Here is a 17,472-nt window from a genome sequence, read left to right as displayed (position 1 = left end):
GGCATAGTTGTTACAGCTACAGCTTCAGCATCCTGAGGTTGTGGGTTTAAAACCTGTGCTGCTCCCTGCGACCTTGGGCAAGTCATTTAATCCTCTAGTGCCCTAGGTACATTAGATAGTGTGTGAGCCCACCAAGACAGATAGGGAAAATGCTTAAAGTACCTGTACATAAACCGCTTTGAGTGTGGTTGTAAAACTACAAAAAGGCAGTATACAAGTCCCAATCCCCTCCCCCTTTATATAAAGAGGCTGCTACTAGTAGTGGTTGAATTTAGCTATATACCTACCTAAAAGGAAAATTTATTGATATTACAGAAATTAATGGAATACAATTCTGTCCAGTATAAAAAGTATTACTAACCCCTACCCCATCCCCCCTTTTACTAAGCTGCGGTAGAGGTTTCTACCACAACCCCGAGCGCTAAATGATCTGACACTGTTCCAATGCTCATAGAATTCTTATGAGCATCAGAGCATTCAGCACATTGGGCCAAATTAAAAACCTGTATCCTGGCTTTCCTACCCTTGCCAGAAACATCATCTAAATAGCACCATCGACCCCCTAGTGGCAGTCTCACAATTCTACAGCTAAGTGGGTAGGTTTCAGTATAAAGGCAGATACAAGAGATACAGAAACCTGACCCCTAGCCATATCCTGAGCGATGAAAGATTAGAGAGTGATTATTGATGTTTAAAAAAATGTTTAAAACTTGGTTGTTTGGGTCATTTATTTAAAAAATTTGTATTATGCATTATCAACATTTCTAGGCAGATTCCGAAAAACATACATAAATTAAAACAATATCTTCCTTAATCAACCTTACTGAAATGTCAATGCTGAAAGCTAAGGTAGAGCAAAAAGAGTCTGCATAAAGTGCACCATGGTTTAGTCTTTTGGTTTTGCCCACTATATAGGGCCAAACACTGTTGTATTTTATAGTGAGAAAAAGTAGCAGGGAGAGGCACTGGAGACGTCACAACCAACGTGGGAATTAAAGTCTTTAATTCCCAAGTTGGTTGTGACGTCTCCAGTGCCTCCCCTTGCTACTTTTTCTCACAGCATATCGAGGCTTTGTTCTTTCTTTTCTTTTTGGTCCTTTGGTATTTTATAGTGAAATAGAACAGGATGGGAATATTTGATCCACTGGTAATCCTCATGAATAATAAACATATTTGTGCTACAAAAAAAAAAAAAAATGTGTGTCTGTATTTCCACTTTATTATTAATTGTATCAGAATTAGTAATGTGTTAAATTTATGAAGGTAATGTCACAAAACATTCCCAAAGAGTGACTGTGATGTCAGCTTGTAAAGATAGTTTCTGACCTACTTAGCAGAGCATAGAACTGACTGCCACAGAGGAAAGTAAAGGGGGGCTTTGGGGCTATATTCCAGGAACAAAGTTGTGCCTGTGGTAGGTGACATTTCCTGTGTTTTACCTGTTTTCTTTTCTTTTAATTTTAGTACCGCTGTAGAGTTTCCAACAGAATTCTTAGCATGACAAATAAATATATCATAGAGGTCGTCCTCAGTAACTTCACTCAGTTTTGCTACATGAAGATACGTTTTACCATACAAATTATTTGGCTCATCACTACAAGAAAAAAAGAACATGTGCTTACAAACAGTCATTGACTTAATAAACAATTATTTTTCTTAGGGTTCTTTGCATACATTTAATTTTCATGATCTAGCAATACACTTTTTTCTACATTCTAATTATTATTCAAGCTTGTTAATTTTACGAGGCAGAATCACTGGCTTACTTTCAGTCATGATATGAGATTTCCAACTAGTATTCTTTAAAAATAACCCCCTATATTTGTGGCATAGCAAGGGTGGGAGACGCCTGTGGTGGTGCCCCCCCCCCCCGCCACATGCACCCTCTCTCCTTTTCTTCCCTGTACCTCTTTAACTTTGCTGGCACGAGCAGCATCTCCTACTTGCTTACTGCACCAGCCTCGGCTCTCCCTATGATATCACTTCCAGGTCACGGAACCAAGAAGTGATGTCAGATGGAGAGTGAAGTAGAGAGTTGCGCGGGGACAGAAATCCCACCCTTCCGCGCCAGGATCCTCTCCGTCCCCACCCGTCCCCACCAGGATCCTCTCCGTCCCCCATTCCCATGCAGACCTCTAGAGTGAAGCCGGTGCGAGCAGAAAGTTGGAGCTGTTGCTTGCACTGATGAAGAGCTAGAGATATTTGGGGTAAACATGAAGGTGCGCGCAGTGCAGTAGAGGTAGGAAGGAGCGGGGGACGAAGAGGTGCTGGTGCCCCCACCAAGATGGTGCCTGAGGTGGTCCACCCCCCCCCCCTCCTTACTATACCACTGCCTATATTCATCCTAGGTTTGCAACAAGGTTCATGCTTTGTCAGTTGAGTGTGACTGACTGCTGTACCTGTTCATTTATGTTTATTAAAATCTTTATATACCGCTATACGGCCAAAAAAGGATCAAAGCGGTTTACACAAGGGACATAATTTTACATCTGAGAGCCTACGCAGAAAACATACATTTGCTCCTGATTTATAAAGGGGAATTCATACATCCAGGACAGAACAAGGAGAATTCCCATAGTATTTTACATGAGGCACTGTCAAATGTATGTAGTGCAATTTTAGATAGGTCATAGATTAGGAATTGAGATATACAGGGTCTCATTTTTCACCTGTATTTTACAACACACTCTGCTGATGTATAGCCTAAAACACAGGAAAATGGACATTCATGTTCCCGATGCTTGTAACATAAGCATCTATTTTAAAAAACCCAGATTATAGATGTTTAGTACTAGCAGTCCCCAAGTTAAGAATGAGATCCATTTTAAAAACCATTCTTAAGTTGAATTTGTATGTAACTCAGCTCCTGTACAGTGCACAGTCTATACAAACATTAAACATTAAAGAACGTTAAACATTAAAGAAACAGCCCTCAATATAAAGTACTGTAGTTTAAATAGAAAGAAAAGATGGAAGGTTTACACTTAATTTCATTCTTCATCCGTTCCACTGTTCCCTCTACACCACCACATCCAACATTTCTCCATCTCATTTCTCTCTTCCACATGCATGCGTATCTCAAGCCTCTCCCACCACCATGTCCAATATTTCTCTCTCCTTCCCTAAGTCCAACAATTTTCCTCTTCATTTCCCCATGCGCGCACCATTTTTCTTTCCATCTCACTCAGACACCCTACCTAACAATTCTTCCCTTCTATTCCTTCCTCCACCTCAGCATCTCTTTCCCTTACTCCAACCTATGTCCCAAGTTTATGCTCTCCTCCCTCCCTCCATTCTGTGTCCCAAATTCATGCTCCCTCCCTCCTTCCTTCCATCCTTCATCTGAAGTTTGTGCTTCCTCCCTTCCTTCTGTGTCTCAGTGTGATCCTGCTTCTCCCGTCCTGTGCCAACGTGCCCCTCTTCCTCCCTTCCTGTTCCAACATTACCCCCCTCCTCCCTTCCATGTCCCAATGCACCCCTTGTCATCTTTCTCAACCCTCTATTCTATGTCCCAAATTCATCAGAGGGAATGCTTCTGGGTCAGCTACAGGCCGCATGCAGGAGCTGCTGTTAGTAGCTTTGTGAAGAGAAGTGCAACACGGAGGAGGGAGCTAGCCAGAGGAGGTAAACACCCACAGGAGGGAAGCATGAATTTAGGTCACAGAATAAAAGGAGGGAAGGATGATGAAGGGCGCATTGGGACATGGAAAGGAGGAAGAGGGTCGCTTTGGGACAGGAAAGAAGGAATAGGGGCATGTTGGCACATGAAGGGAGAAGCAGGACCCCAGTTCCTAAGTACGAGTCTGACATAAGTCAGATGTTGTTAACCCGGGGACTGCCTGTAATCAAGCACATCCTGTTACGTTTCTATGATCACAAAGATTACTGGTTATCACCTGGCATATATGTGTCAGTACCTAACCGGTTATCTTTGCAATCTTAGAAACATAATTATGTTTCCAACGCTGTCACAGTGACCTGTTAACCTTGTCATTTTGGCATTGGGCCAAAAAATCTACCGAAGGCTTAAAGGGTCAACATCCCCTAATCCCTCCAGTGGTGCGCTGCTCAATAACAGCTAGTCATTAAATCCTAAATGTGCTTGGGAGCAGGTATAACTGCTTTTGAGACACATATATTTAGGGCCAGATGAGCACTCTGGGTCACAGTAGAAACCTCTACTATGGCTTAGTAAAAGGGGGGTGGGGTTTAATTATTTAAAAAAATAATATTTTCTATTAACGCTGCCTTAAGTAAGTTCAGTCATAATGATCTATTTCTTGGTTTCTGCATACACATGCCCCTTTATACAGACATTCTCTCCTTTCCCACCCTATTTCCTTAATGATTGTAGGCGCTATCTGCCAATCCATGACTGCCTTCTCCATACCAGCAAAACAGTGATTAAGCAGTTGCTGGGGGGGGGGTTAACTTGTAACCCCTGAACACAATAGTACTCCTACTACTATTTATCATTTCTGTAGCGCCGAAAGGCAGCACTGTACATTTATCATTCAATAGACGAGTCCTTCTCAGAAGAACTTATAATCTAATTTGGACAGACAGGGTTTCTCGGGGATGGGGAGTTTCTGGCAGAAGGAATGATACAATGGGAATAGGTATCTAACAGTGAGTGGGAGTTAAGAGTTGAAAGCAGCTTCAAAGAAGTGGGCTTTTTGTTTGGATTTGAATTCTGCTAGAGACGGAGCCTGATGTTCCAGGCATGCAGTGCGGCAGAAAGAAGAGACGGAGTCTAGAGTTGTCGATGGAGTTAAAGGAAACAGATAAGATGGACTTAAACCGATGAACGGCGTTCAATGGGGAGAGCATAGGGGGAAATGAGGAGAGATATTCAGGGGCTACAGAGTGAATGCACATGTAAGTCAGTAAGAGAAGTTTCAATTGTATCCGGAAGTGGATGGGGAGCAAATGAAGTAATTTGAAGAGGAGGGTAGAAACATAGAAACATAGAAAGATGACGGCAGAAAAGGGCTATAGCCCATCAAGTCTGCCCACTCTACTGACCCACCCCATTAAGTCTGAGTACTAATGACCTAGTTCCTTAACTCGACCCTCGTAAGGATCCTACTAGGGCATCCCATTTATTCTTAAAGTCAATAACGCTGGTGGCCTTGATCACCTGCTCTGGAAGCTTGTTCCAGTGATCTACAACCCTTTCTGTGAAGAAATACTTCCTTATGTCACTATCGAATTTCCCTCCTCTGAGTTTGAATGGATGTCCCCTTGTGACCGAGGGTCCCCTGAGAAAGAAGATGTCTTCTTCCACCTCGACACGTCCCGTGATGTATTTAAATGTCTCAATCATGTCCCCCCTCTCCCTGCGCTCCTCTAGAGTGTAGAGCTGCAATTTGTTTAGTCTTTCTTCGTACGAGAGACCCTTGAGCCCCGAGATCATCCTAGTGGCCATCCGCTGAACCGACTCAACTCTAAGCACGTCTTTACGATAATGTGGCCTCCAGAATTGCACACAGTATTCCAGATGAGGTCTCACCATGGTTCTGTACAGTGGCATTATGACTTCAGATTTGCGGCTAACGAAGCTTCTATTGATACATCCCATAAGTTGCCTTGTTTTGGATGAGGCCTTCTCTACTTGTTTGGCGGCCTTCATGTCTGCACTGATGATTATTCCCAAGTCTCTTTCTTCTGAAGTCCTAGCTAGTGTTTCTCCATTTAAGGTGTAAGGTTTGCATGGATTTCTGCTACCGAGATGCATAACCTTACATTTCTTAGCGTTGAAGCCCAGCTGCCATGTCGAGGACCAGTTTTCCAACGTAAGCAGCTCTCATGGAAGATGAGTTGTGCAGTAACATTTTTAACAGATTGAAGGAGTGAGAGATGGATGAGAGGGAGACCAGAGAGAAATACATTGCAGCAGTCTAAATGAGAGGTGATGAGAGTGTGGATAAGGGTTTTGGTAGTGTGCTCGGAAAACAAAGGTTGGATTTTGGTAATTTAGAGGAGGAAGCGACAAATTTTAGTGGTTTGTTGGATCTGAGTGGAAAAGGAGAAAGAGGAGTCAAAGATCACCCCGAGGTTGTGAGCTGACAAGACAGGGAAGAGGAGAGTGTTATCCACAGAAATAGAGAATGGCAGGAGAAGGAAGGTGAGTTTAGGTGGAAAGATAAAGAGTTTGGTTTTACCATATTCAGTTTTAGATGGCGGTGAGACATCTAAGTGGCAATGTTGGACAGGCAGGCTGAGATATGGGCCTGGATTCCTGTAGAGATATCGGGTGTGAAGAGGTAGATCTGGGAGTTATCAGCATAGAGTTGATATTGAAAACCATGGGAGGAGATAAGTGTCCTGAGAGAGTGGGTATATATGAAGAAGAGGAGAGGGCCCAAGACAGAACCTTGAGATACACCGATAGACAATGGGATGGCAGCGGAGGAGGATCCATTGTAACATACAGTGAAAGTGCGATGGGAGAGATAAGAAGAAAACCAGGAGAGAACAGAATCCTGTAATCCCAGCGAGGATAGCGTGTCAAGGAGCAGGTGGTGGTGAATAGTATTAAAGGCAGCAAACAGATTAAGAAGGATGAGGATAGAGTAAAGGCCATTGGATTTGACATGGATGGATCTGGCATGGAAGAGGTCATTAGATTCTTTAGCAAGAGCAGTTTCCATAGAATGGAGAGGGTGAAAGCCAGATTGAAGCGGGTCAAAAATATCATGAGAAGAAAGGAAGTCCAGGCACGGCAGTGGACACCACTTTCAAGTAGTTTGGATAAGAAGGAATGAAATGGAGTTGTTTTTTCTTTTGCAACCTGTGTAGATACTCCGTGATATGCAGTATATTAAGCATAATAAACTTGAAACTTCTACAGTATCTTCCCCACTACTCCCTCAACTTCCCTCCAGCATCTCCATGCCTCCTTAGTACACTCTCTGCCAGCATCTCCACCTCTATCTCCCATTTTCTCCCTACTCCCTCTGTGATTCACCATATCCATCTCTCTCTCGCTGCCGCATGCCTCTAGCTGCTGACATGGGACTTGTCGCACATGCTCAGTTCACTCAGATCCAGTGCCCCAATGTACTGTATACTAGTATACAACCAGGGCGCTTGAGCACTCAAGCGTCCATATAGGATAGGTTCTCATTAAAAAAAAAAAATTGAAAAATAAAATAAAATATTTGCACAGCACATGCTTACTTTTTGTCCAACAATGTTAATTGGAGAAGAATTCTAAAGATATAGCTGTCATAATTTGGATAAGCCACAGTCATATTTAAAAACAATGGCTTAGCTACAGGGGGCCTCGAGGTCCTGGATCTCTCTCTTTGGGCTTGAGCTCCCTCTGCTTTAATGGCTAGTGGGGATGCCAAGCCCTGCCAGCTCAGCTGAAAAAGTCTCCTGAGTGAGTCCTGTCTATGCTGACTGAGCAACAATTAAATGTAGGTGCACTTCAGCTGTCAATTCCAACTCTCTCACCCATGCTCAGTTCAGTGACTGAACTGAGCATGTGTGGGAGCGCCAATGTCAGTGGCTAAAGTGCACTGCCAACTTGAGTGCTACTCTGGCACTACGGGTGGGACATGTGCAGGAGACCTCTTTGGCTAGTTTAATGTGGCTAGGATAGTGGGGGAGACAATACCTAGCTCCTTCAGTCTACCTTTAGCCCCCCCCTCTCTAAAAAAATGGACTTCCCTCTATGCACCTGTTTAAAAATAACTCAAAATGGCAAATTGGTTAATTACACTTCAACTTTCTTGCGCTGCACCTCTATTCTTTTGACTCACATTGCAGAACTTTTCTGTTCTAGTTGACCACTTTTGGATTCATGATTGCTCCTTAGCCATTGAATCTGAGGAGAAAAATTCCTTTCAAAGCCAAAATGCACTTTGCATGTGATTTCAAGAGGTTTTCCTGGTGAAAGAAAAAAAACAAAAAAAAAAACCCAACTGAAAAACATTTAAACTCACATTAACAATACGAGAACCAAAATCTAATAAAATTCTCTTGTTTGCATGATGCCATCTGGCAAATCACAGGGATCCTTTTACTAAGCTGCATTAGGGCATTAACGCACGAAATAGCGCGCGCTACAATGCCACATGAGCTGGCGTTAGTTCTAGCCACGTAGCATGGGGTTAGCGCGTGCTAATCTGCTAGCGCACCTTTGTAAAAGGAGCCTACAGTGTTCAATTGCTATAATATGGTTGCTGAATTTATATATATAAATATTTATTTATTTTTGAGAACTTGATTTTATTGTTAATGCACAAACTGCCACTAGAAAGTGTAATTATTAAAAAAGAAAGTGAGAGAAGTAGGTAATAGGAATTATAGAGGGAGTTAAAAAAAAGAAACAAAAGGGTAGTTGCCAAAAGGTTGAATAGAATTGCAATATTTTGACTAGAATTTTGAACATTTTATAATGGTGTTTCTATGTGGATTTCAGTTGGAAGAGAGTGCCATAGATGGGGTCCCAAATAGGAAAGAAAGATTCACGTAATATATCTAAGCACACTTGTTGAAGAGGGTGAGAGAGCTAGCAAGAAAGTGTGGGTAGAATGGAAAAGGTATGCAGTAGTATACGAGGGAGTGCTCTAAATTCTGAGCATTATTTTGCCACTTTAGCTGAAAAGAGTTTATCTTATTTCATTAAGTACCAGGCAGAGCAACAAATAGTGAACGCTGCCCCCGATAAAATGCATGATCTTGTGGGAGGTGTCAGAGAAAGAGAGAGAGAACATGGGGATGGGGAGCTCAGATGAGAACCCCAGAAGAAGAGAGGGGGTAGGCAGGGCAGGATTAATTTGTCGAGGGCCCCTAGACACCCAAGTACACTGGGCCTCCTGCCCTGCCCCACCCCACCATGCGCCCAGGCGGAAACAGGAAGCTGCTTCAGAGGGAAGCTTTGGGCAAGCAGCACCACTTCCAAAATTAAAGTTCCCTTTGCCTTTCTTACCCGCGTTGCTTGCTTGTCTTACTTTCCATCAATGGGGGGGGGGGGGGTGTGTTGCTGATCGGGGGGGGGGGGGGGTCGCATAGCCGATCGATGCTGGAGGGGCCCATCACCGTTTGGGAAAAACAATGTTGATACCCTCCTTCATCGGGCCCCCCTGACCATTTCGAGCCCTAGGCACATGCCTACTTGGCCTATTGTTTAATCCTGCCCTGGGGGTAGGGGAGAGAGATGCTGGTCCTTGGGTGGGGGTGAGAGTTTGAGAGCTTCAGAGCGCAGGTGAAAGGAAAGAGAGAGTTAGAAGCTGTATACAGATAACAGGAACAAGAGGAAAGATGCTAGACATGGGGGGGGGTTGAGGACACAGATGTTGAACATGGGACAGAAACAAGGACACAAGGGAGGTTAGAAAGGAAAGTTTGAATGATTGTGGATGTGGAGCTAGAAAAATAACAATTAAGCAGAAGATGGATGGCACTGAAGAACTGGGGAACAGAGTAGAAAATGGATGGTTCTAGTGGGGGGGGGGACAGAGCAGAAGATGAATGGACCTAGGAAGTGGGGGAAATAGCAGAAAAGAGAAAAGGATTATGGGTAAGGGTAAGGGAGAATGATAGCAGCAGAAGATAACTAGGACATGAAGACTCAGTTGTGAGGAAATCAGAGACACTAGAGGATGAGTACAGAGAATGGAAATGCAGGACTAAAGAGTGGAGCAATAAGAGAGTGGAGAACTAGAGAGAGAGAGAGAGAGCCAGCAATAGGAGTGCTGGAGAATGATTAGAAAGAGATGGGAATAACTGGTGGGTAGATGAGAGGTGAAAAGGGGACTAAGGACTAGAGAATGAAAGAAAGGAAGAATGAGGGTAAAATCAAATAGGCAGATATAAACACAGAGAAAAGTGGGAAAAACATAAAAAGGAAAGATTAGTGGAAGACAAATGTAGCAAAGGCATGGAAAGGCAAACCTGATAAAGACAGAAAAAGGGAAAGTGAAAAAAAAAGACGGTCCAGCCTGAAAAGGAAGAATGCAGTGTAGTTTAATTTTGTGGTTAACCATTATGTAATAGAAACATGATGGCAGATAAAGGCCAAATGGCCCATCTAGTCTGCCCATCTGCAGTAACCATTATCTCTTTCTCTCTCTGGAAATCCCATGTGCCTATCCCAGATAGAAACATAGATTATATTGTACTAGTCTTATAGCCCGTTACATTAACGGGTGCTAGAATATATGTGTGTGTGCCTCTCTTTATTTCTTTCTCTCTCTCTCTCTCCTTAGCCGCTTTCTTTCTTTCTGTCTTTCTTTTTCCTTGGCTGTCCATCACTACCCCTTGCCTGCTCCCCCTGTCCATTCTCCCTTCCTTTTACCTCCCCTGTGTCCACCACCACCCCTTCACAGCTCTCCTTATGCAGCAGCAGCCCTTCTCCCTTTGTTTTACCTCCCCCCTGTCCAATATTAGGCCTCCGTTCCTTTTTCTTCACCCCCCCTGTCCATCAGCACCTCTTTCCTTCTCCCCCTGTCCAGTAGTAGGCATCCCTTCCTTTTTCTCCCCCCTCCTCCTTCTTAACCCTATGATACACTTACCTTGCTCTGCCCCTGATCAGAGGCTCCCGACAGCCGCCCAGTTGCACCCATTGGAAAAGTTCCCTCTGCGGCATCCCGCACCCCTCCTGACGCGACTCCCGCTGTCTTTCTTTATGTCTGTCTCTGTCCCTGGCCCCCTTTGTCTGTTTGTCTTTCTGTATATCTCCCAGCCCCTGTGTCTTTCTTCTTTTATTTCTGTCTCCCTTCCTCCCTGTCTGTCTGTCCGAAGCAGCATTCCCTCCCCCTCCATTTCCCTCCCCCCACACCAGTTCCTTGTGCACCTGCCCCTGTGTCTTTCTTCTTGTCTTTCTGTCTCCCTTCCTCCCTCTGTCTGTATGTCCAAAGCAGCATTCCCTCCCCCTCCCTTTCCCTCCCCCCACACCAGTTCCCTGTGCCCCTGGCCCTGTGTCTTTCTTCTTGTCTTTCTGTCTCCCTTCCTCCCTCTGTCTTTCTGTGCAAAGCAGCATTCCCTCCCCCTACACCAGTTCCCTGTGCAGCAGCATTAGCGTTTCCTCTACCCCCTTTCTCTTCCCACAGTCGCGACTACAAACGCGGGCCCGAGTCCTTTGCCGCCCCCCCCCTTCCCTTCCCTTCCCTTCCCGCGGGCCCAACTCCACATGGCGATTCAAGCAGCGTGTGCAGCAGTCTGCCCTGATTTACTCTGGCACGTCCGGAGCATATCAGGGCAGTAGAAGGGCCCGAAGCAGCGTGTGAAGACTGCTGCACACGCTGCTTAAATCGCCAGTTGGGCCCGCGGTAAGGGAAAAGGGGGGGGCGGCAAATGACTCGGGTCCCGGGCAGCAGAAAGTTGCTGGGCTCCTCGGTGGGGGCGCTGAGTGGCCGCGATCCCTCTCCTCCCAGACACCCCCCCCCTCCCGGAGGAACGGAGATCGGCGGCTACAGCCGCTGGCTTCGGCGACTTCTATCCACTGCGGCCTACCCTAGCGGAAACAGGAAGTAGTCAGAGAGGGTGGGCCGCAGTGGACAGAAGACAGCAAAGCCAGCGTTAGCGCGGTGCAGCGCTTTTCTCTTAATTTAAAAGCGGGTGAGCCGGCGAGAAGGAGGAGGTGGTGGTTTTGGCAGTGAGTGAGGGCGGGAAGGGGGGAGTCACCGGCTGTGCTGTGTTTTCCCGATCAGTCCGCCGCATACGCACTCTGGCCACAGACCTACGGATCAGGTCTGAGTGCGCATGCGCGGCTAGCATTTTATTATATAGGATGTATGTATAAAAAATGAATGGAAAAATAGCTTTACAATTAGTACTATTTTTATGGGGCGAGGTCAGGGGCGGAGCTTGGGCGGGGTCTGAATGATAACAATGGATTGGTGGCAGACTATCTAGAGTCTGTATCCTCTGTTAATCCACAGTTTACCTGCTTCAAAATTTTCATAAAACAAAATCTCAAACTTACCAAGTTTCACTTCTAGTGTCTTCTCCCCTGGAGGATCTAGAATATTAGGCGGCTTCTCTGTATTTTCCACTAGAATATAAATAACAAATACAATTGGTATTTGTAAAATTTGTTTATGGTAGAGTTGATCAGCAGAGATAACTGGCTATCTCTCACTGAATATTAGCAGTTAGCCAGCCAAACGATATTTATTTATTCAATTTTCTATACCGTTCTCCCAAGGGAGCTCAGAACGGTTTACATGAATGTATTCAGGTACTCAAGCATTTTCCCTGACTGTCCAGGTGGGCTCACAGTCTATCTAATGTACCTGGGGCAATGGGGATATTGCCCAGGGTCACAAGGAGCAGCATGGGTTTGAACCCACAACCCCAGGGTGCTGAGGCTGTAGCTTTAACCACTGAGCCTAGATAGTTAAATAGCTATGAATATCTGGGGTTTTCTTTACATTAAAGTGGTTTAATGCATGTCAAACTATGAATATTATGTGCATTTAAGAAGCATTTTTGCTAAAGTGCAGTAAGTTTCTGCATTTACCCCAGATTCTCTAACCAGCGCCCATGTCAGCGGCCGCTGATTGCGTGTCAATCAAGTAACAGTGCCGGTTACAGAATCATGCCTGTTTGCGGAGCAGCCCCAGTAAAAGAGGGAGGAACTATGCCTAGCACCTGCTCAGAAAAGCAATCACTAGGTGCAGCTCCTCCCCTCTTCCTGCCTGTCAAAACTTTAAAAGTTTTCTTCTGCCCGCCGCTGCTGCTCTCACCGTTGACTGAGCTCATTGCAGCAGGGGAATCCCCGATCAGTTGAGCCATGACTTCCTAAAGCTGCCGGCTTCAGGGCTTCCCCTGTCCTCAGCTGCTTGGGGCTTCCCCTGCTAGTTCATCAACTGAGCCAGCAGGGGAAGCCTCGAAGCCAGCAACTTCAGGAAGTGCTAATCTGTCTCCTGTGAGCAGCTGGCTCAGCTGATCTGTCCCCTGTGAGCAGGTAAAGTAGCAGCAGCAATAGGCAGAAAACTTCCCAATTGGCAAGAAGGATACCCACTCCCTCCTGCCTGAGGACACTGCTGACACTCCCTCCCCCCACCCAAAATTGGCAGGAAGGATGCCTACTCTCTCCTGCTTGAGGATACTCCCAACACCCCCCACACCTGAAATTGATAGGAGGAATGCTCACTTCCTCCTATCTGAGAACACCCCTCACAGCCGAAATCGGCAGGAAGAATGACCACTCCTTCTTGCCTGAATGACACCCTCCCCGAACCCCCCCATACCTTTAATGGAAGACCGGCAAGAGGGATGCCCACTCCCTCCTACCAGCAGACCTGCCTCTTCAAAATGGTGGGCCTTCCCCTTCCTGGGGCACCCTAGGATGCACTGGGAGGGGCCTAAAGCTGATTGGCACAAGTACCTAAGGTCTCTCCTATGGGATATAGTGACATGTGTACCTGGGACTTTTTAATGTGACGTTCACTGCAATACACCTTAGAGTGCCCCTCTGATCTGCTGAGCTGTATCTGTGTGGCCATCTGAAGCTGTAATACTGGTATCTAGTGTAAGGATGGTAAGGCTGGCAGTGTTCCCGCTAAGGTGCGCTGGCCTGCGCTCGCGCACAAAATATTACATCGCAGCGCAAAGTTTCTCTTCACAGCGCACACACGCGTCGCAAAGGTAAGGGGAGGTAAGGTAAGGGGACGCATTGGGGGGATTGCACTTCCCCACAATTGCCATGCTTCGGTTCCTCTTCTTCCTTCCTTCCTCCCCCCCCCCCCCCGCGGGACCCTGCGGCACCATCAACTCTTACTCCCTCTAATGTCGGCCCTGCAGCTCCAGACTTCCTCGCACCTTCTCCCCTCCCCCTTTGGATCGCTATTATTTTAAATGTTATAGCCGCGGAGCTGTATCCATCAGTGGAGATGTCTAACCTCGGCCTGCCCCGGAACTCTTACTGCAACAGTGACTTCCTGTTCCTGCCTAGACGGGCTGCTGCAGTAAGAGTTCTGGGGCAGGCCGAGGTTAGACATCTCCACTGATGGATACAGCTCCGCGGCTATAACATTTAAAATAATAGCGATCCAAAGGGGGAGGGGAGAAGGTGCGAGGAAGTCTGGAGCTGCAGGGCCGACATTAGAGGGAGTAAGAGTTGATGGTGCCGCAGGGTCCCGCGGGGGGGGGGGGGGGGGGGGGAAGGAAGGAAGAAGAGGAACCGAAGCATGGCAATTGTGGGGAAGTGCAGAGCTGCAGGGAAGAGTGTTGCGGTACCCAGCTGGAGGGAGAAGGAAGATGAGGGAGGGAATTAAAGGAGATGCCAGGGCTTGGAGCATAGGAGGAAGGTATGCCAGTCTAAGGGAAAAGGAAGGGGGAGATGTGAGAGCATGGAGGGGGAGCGAAAGATGGAAGAAAAGGAAAGGAGAGAGATGCCAGAGAATCAGGGAAGGGGAGATACCAGACTATGAGGAGAGGTGTGGGAGAGGGAAGGCGAGGAGAGAGATGCCAGACCAATGGGGTGAAAGGAGAGATGGAAGGGGGAGGCATACAGTTTCTGGAAGGGGCATAGAAGGAGAGAAGATGCCATATAGGGGAAGAGAGACGGCAGACAGTGAATGGAAGGAAGAGAGTTACAAGAAGATAAGGAAAGGAGAAACCACAGAAGACAAAGGTAGAAAAAAATTTCTATTTATTTATTGCTTTAGGAGACATGTGTCACTGTTTCTGTGAAGCATTGTATGCAGAGTCCAGCTTCTTGCTGGTTCAATTTAACCTTTGTCTATGTATTTTTATTTTATCCCCCCTTTTACAAAACTGTGAAGCGTTTTTAGCACCAGCCTTGGTGGTAGCAGCTCTGATGCTCAGAATTTTATGAGCATCAGAGCTGTTACCTCCGTAGCTAAAATCCACACTACAGTTTTGTAAAAGAGGGAGGGGTTAGTTTGTGATTACATATTCCTTACTAGGCGAAGGTGTTTTCTGTGTTCTGTGTGTTCGAAAGACATGGTTTTCTGTTAGGATTGACGGTGTAGGATTGATCTGTGCTGGTCTGGCTTGTTTAGTTTTACAATGGGTGTATTGATGTACTGCTCACTGCAATATGTAAGATGCTGCCTTTTCCTAGGTACTCATGTGTGACGTGTGGTTTGTTACTAAAAATCATGTTTTTCTTACAGATGGGGGGGGGTGCCAAAAAATGATGGGCCCCGGATGTTACATATGCTAGGTACGCCACTGTTTGTAAAGATACCAGAAAGCTGGCGTAGCAAAAACTTCTAAGTTTTGAGTATTTAACCCTCCCACAATCTCACGGGCACTCGTTTCAAGTTTATTGAGATTTTGATTTAAACGCAATATCAAATATTTTCAATGCGTATAACAAAAATAAATTTGGGGAAATAAATAAAACCATTTGAACCAGTGTTCCCGCTAAGCTGCGCTGGCGTGCGCTGGCGCACAAAATATTACATCGCAGCGCACACGTTTCTCGTCACAGCGCACGATCGGAAGAGGCGTACGGCAGATGGCAGGGCGGCGAGAGGAGAATCGGGCGAGTTGGCTCATAACTTGCTGGCGCCCGATATTTTTGGCTCACGGTGAAAAAAGTTTGCTCACAACACCCGCCCGCTTAGAGGGAACACTGCTGGCATCTAGTGTTTCTTTCAAATCTTTGGGTGGTGGGAGGGGATGGATGACCACTAGGGGAGTAAGGGGTCATGTTTAATCCATCCAGTGGTTTTCTGGTCATTTGGGCACCTTTTTGAACCCTTATTCATTTTTAAAACAGGTCTAGCTCTGAACTTCTAAATGGTGCTCTGGACGTTTTGTTAAATGTTTGATTATCACTGTAAATCTTCCAAGTCCTATGCAGGACAGGATTAATTCGTCGAGGGCCCCTAGGCACACACAAGTACACTGGTCCCCCCTGCCCTGCCCCACCCCACCATGTGCCCAGGTGGAAATAGGAAGCTGCATCAGAGGGAAGCTTTGGGCAAGCAGCACCGCTTGCACAATTACAGTTCCCGTTGCCTTTCTTACTCACGTTGCTTGCTTGTCTTATTTTCCGTTGATAGAGGGGGGGCCGGGTTGCCAATCGGGGTGGGATCCGCATTGCCGATCAGGGGGGCCCACGTTGCTGATCGATGCTGGAGGGGCCCATCGCCGTTTGGAAAAAACAATGTTGATGCCCTCCTTCATCGGGCTCGCCTGACCGTTCCAGGACCTACTTCGCCTATTGATTAATCCTGCCCTGGTCCTATGCCCACCCAAAACACATCTTCAACACGCCCCCTTGGAATTTAGATAAACAGCCTAGAACAATGTCTAAAATATGGGTTTTGAACATTTTAGCAAGTAAAACATCCAAATACCACTTTATGCCCTTTTTTGAAGGTTTTCTCTTTTGAAAATGAGCCCCTTTGTAAAATTGGTCCCATATGCATGGGTGCATATTACATACCTCAATGCTACCTACTGAGATATTTAATGCATGTGGCAGCAAAAAAAAAAAAAAAAAATACAGATTCTATGGCCATGCAGTTCAACCCCCCCCCCCCTTCAAATACATATCCACGATACATTCCCATTTATTAGGCTTCCCACTACAACAGTACCTCTTAAGACAAGATTCCCCAAACACCATATCCTGATCCTCAACTGCCCTCCTTATATGGCAAAATAACATAAGAACATGCCTTACTGGGTCAGACCAATGGTCCATCTAACCCAGTATCCCATCTTCACGGAGGCCAACCCAAGTCACTGGCTGTAGTAGTAGCACAAGACTATCACTAGAGTTCATATGTACCAGTTTGAATCTTTGTGGCTGCCAGGAAAAGACAAAAGGAACACAGTCTAACGCTGTTCCGCTGGACTACTAGGGTGACCATGTGTAAAGTCCCAAGGGATTGAGATGGTGCATAAGAGTCTGGATATGGTGGTGGTGGGGTTGGGGTTGTCCTATGAGGGGCAATTCTTGGGGTTTTCTGTAGTGGGTCAGTCTGATCTTGAGAAAGGATTATTCCTTGGGTTGCATACATGAGACCTAAATTACATACTTAAGATTCATATTTTTCTTTAACTATTTCTTGTTAATAAGTTGTACCCTCACTACTTGCATTCTGTAATTCGCTGATTGCCCAGCCTTCTTTGATGTGAACCACCTAGAAGTCATTAGACTGTGGCGGTATAGAAGAATAAAGTTATTATTATTATTATTGTGGAGAGATTCTGTGTGTGGGGAGGGAGGGGGGTGCAGATGGGGAAGTGATACTGATCATGACTAGGAATTCAGTCCTTTCATGTTATTACCTTATTTGTTTCTTTCCTATTTTTTTTTATTGTAGTTCTTACCCCTCTCCTGTATGTCTGCCTGATGAAATTTGCTCCCTCTTTTACTAAGATGCGCTATGCTTTTAAGCACGTGCTAAATATTAGCACACGCTAAACACGCGTTAAACGCTAACATGTGCATGTTATCCTATGACACGTTAGTGTTTGGCGCGCGCGTTGATTTAGCATGCGATAAACACGCGCTAAAACGCTTAGCGC

The 17,472-nt window shown here is 45.8% G+C and overlaps 1 protein-coding gene across 4 annotated transcripts in view; it reads right to left on the bottom strand.

The window, feature by feature from the left end:
- IL18RAP (interleukin 18 receptor accessory protein) overlaps nt 1–17,472 on the bottom strand; it is a 132,898-nt gene that overhangs the window by 19,643 nt on the left and 95,783 nt on the right. For all 4 annotated transcript variants that reach the window (XM_033947580.1, XM_033947581.1, XM_033947582.1 and 1 more), the window contains 3 exons: nt 11,939–12,007; nt 7,770–7,896; nt 1,440–1,594 (listed from right to left, as the gene is read on the bottom strand). In XM_033947580.1, coding sequence (XP_033803471.1) covers nt 1,440–1,594; nt 7,770–7,896; nt 11,939–12,007 — 351 coding nt within the window. The remainder of the gene's footprint in view (nt 1–1,439; nt 1,595–7,769; nt 7,897–11,938; nt 12,008–17,472) is intronic.

Source organism: Geotrypetes seraphini, chromosome 6, assembly GCF_902459505.1.
Source record: "Geotrypetes seraphini chromosome 6, aGeoSer1.1, whole genome shotgun sequence".
NCBI classification, from domain to species: domain Eukaryota; kingdom Metazoa; phylum Chordata; class Amphibia; order Gymnophiona; family Dermophiidae; genus Geotrypetes; species Geotrypetes seraphini.
The sequence above is the reverse complement of the archived record's forward strand: the minus strand, read 5'-3'. Positions and strand labels throughout refer to the sequence as shown.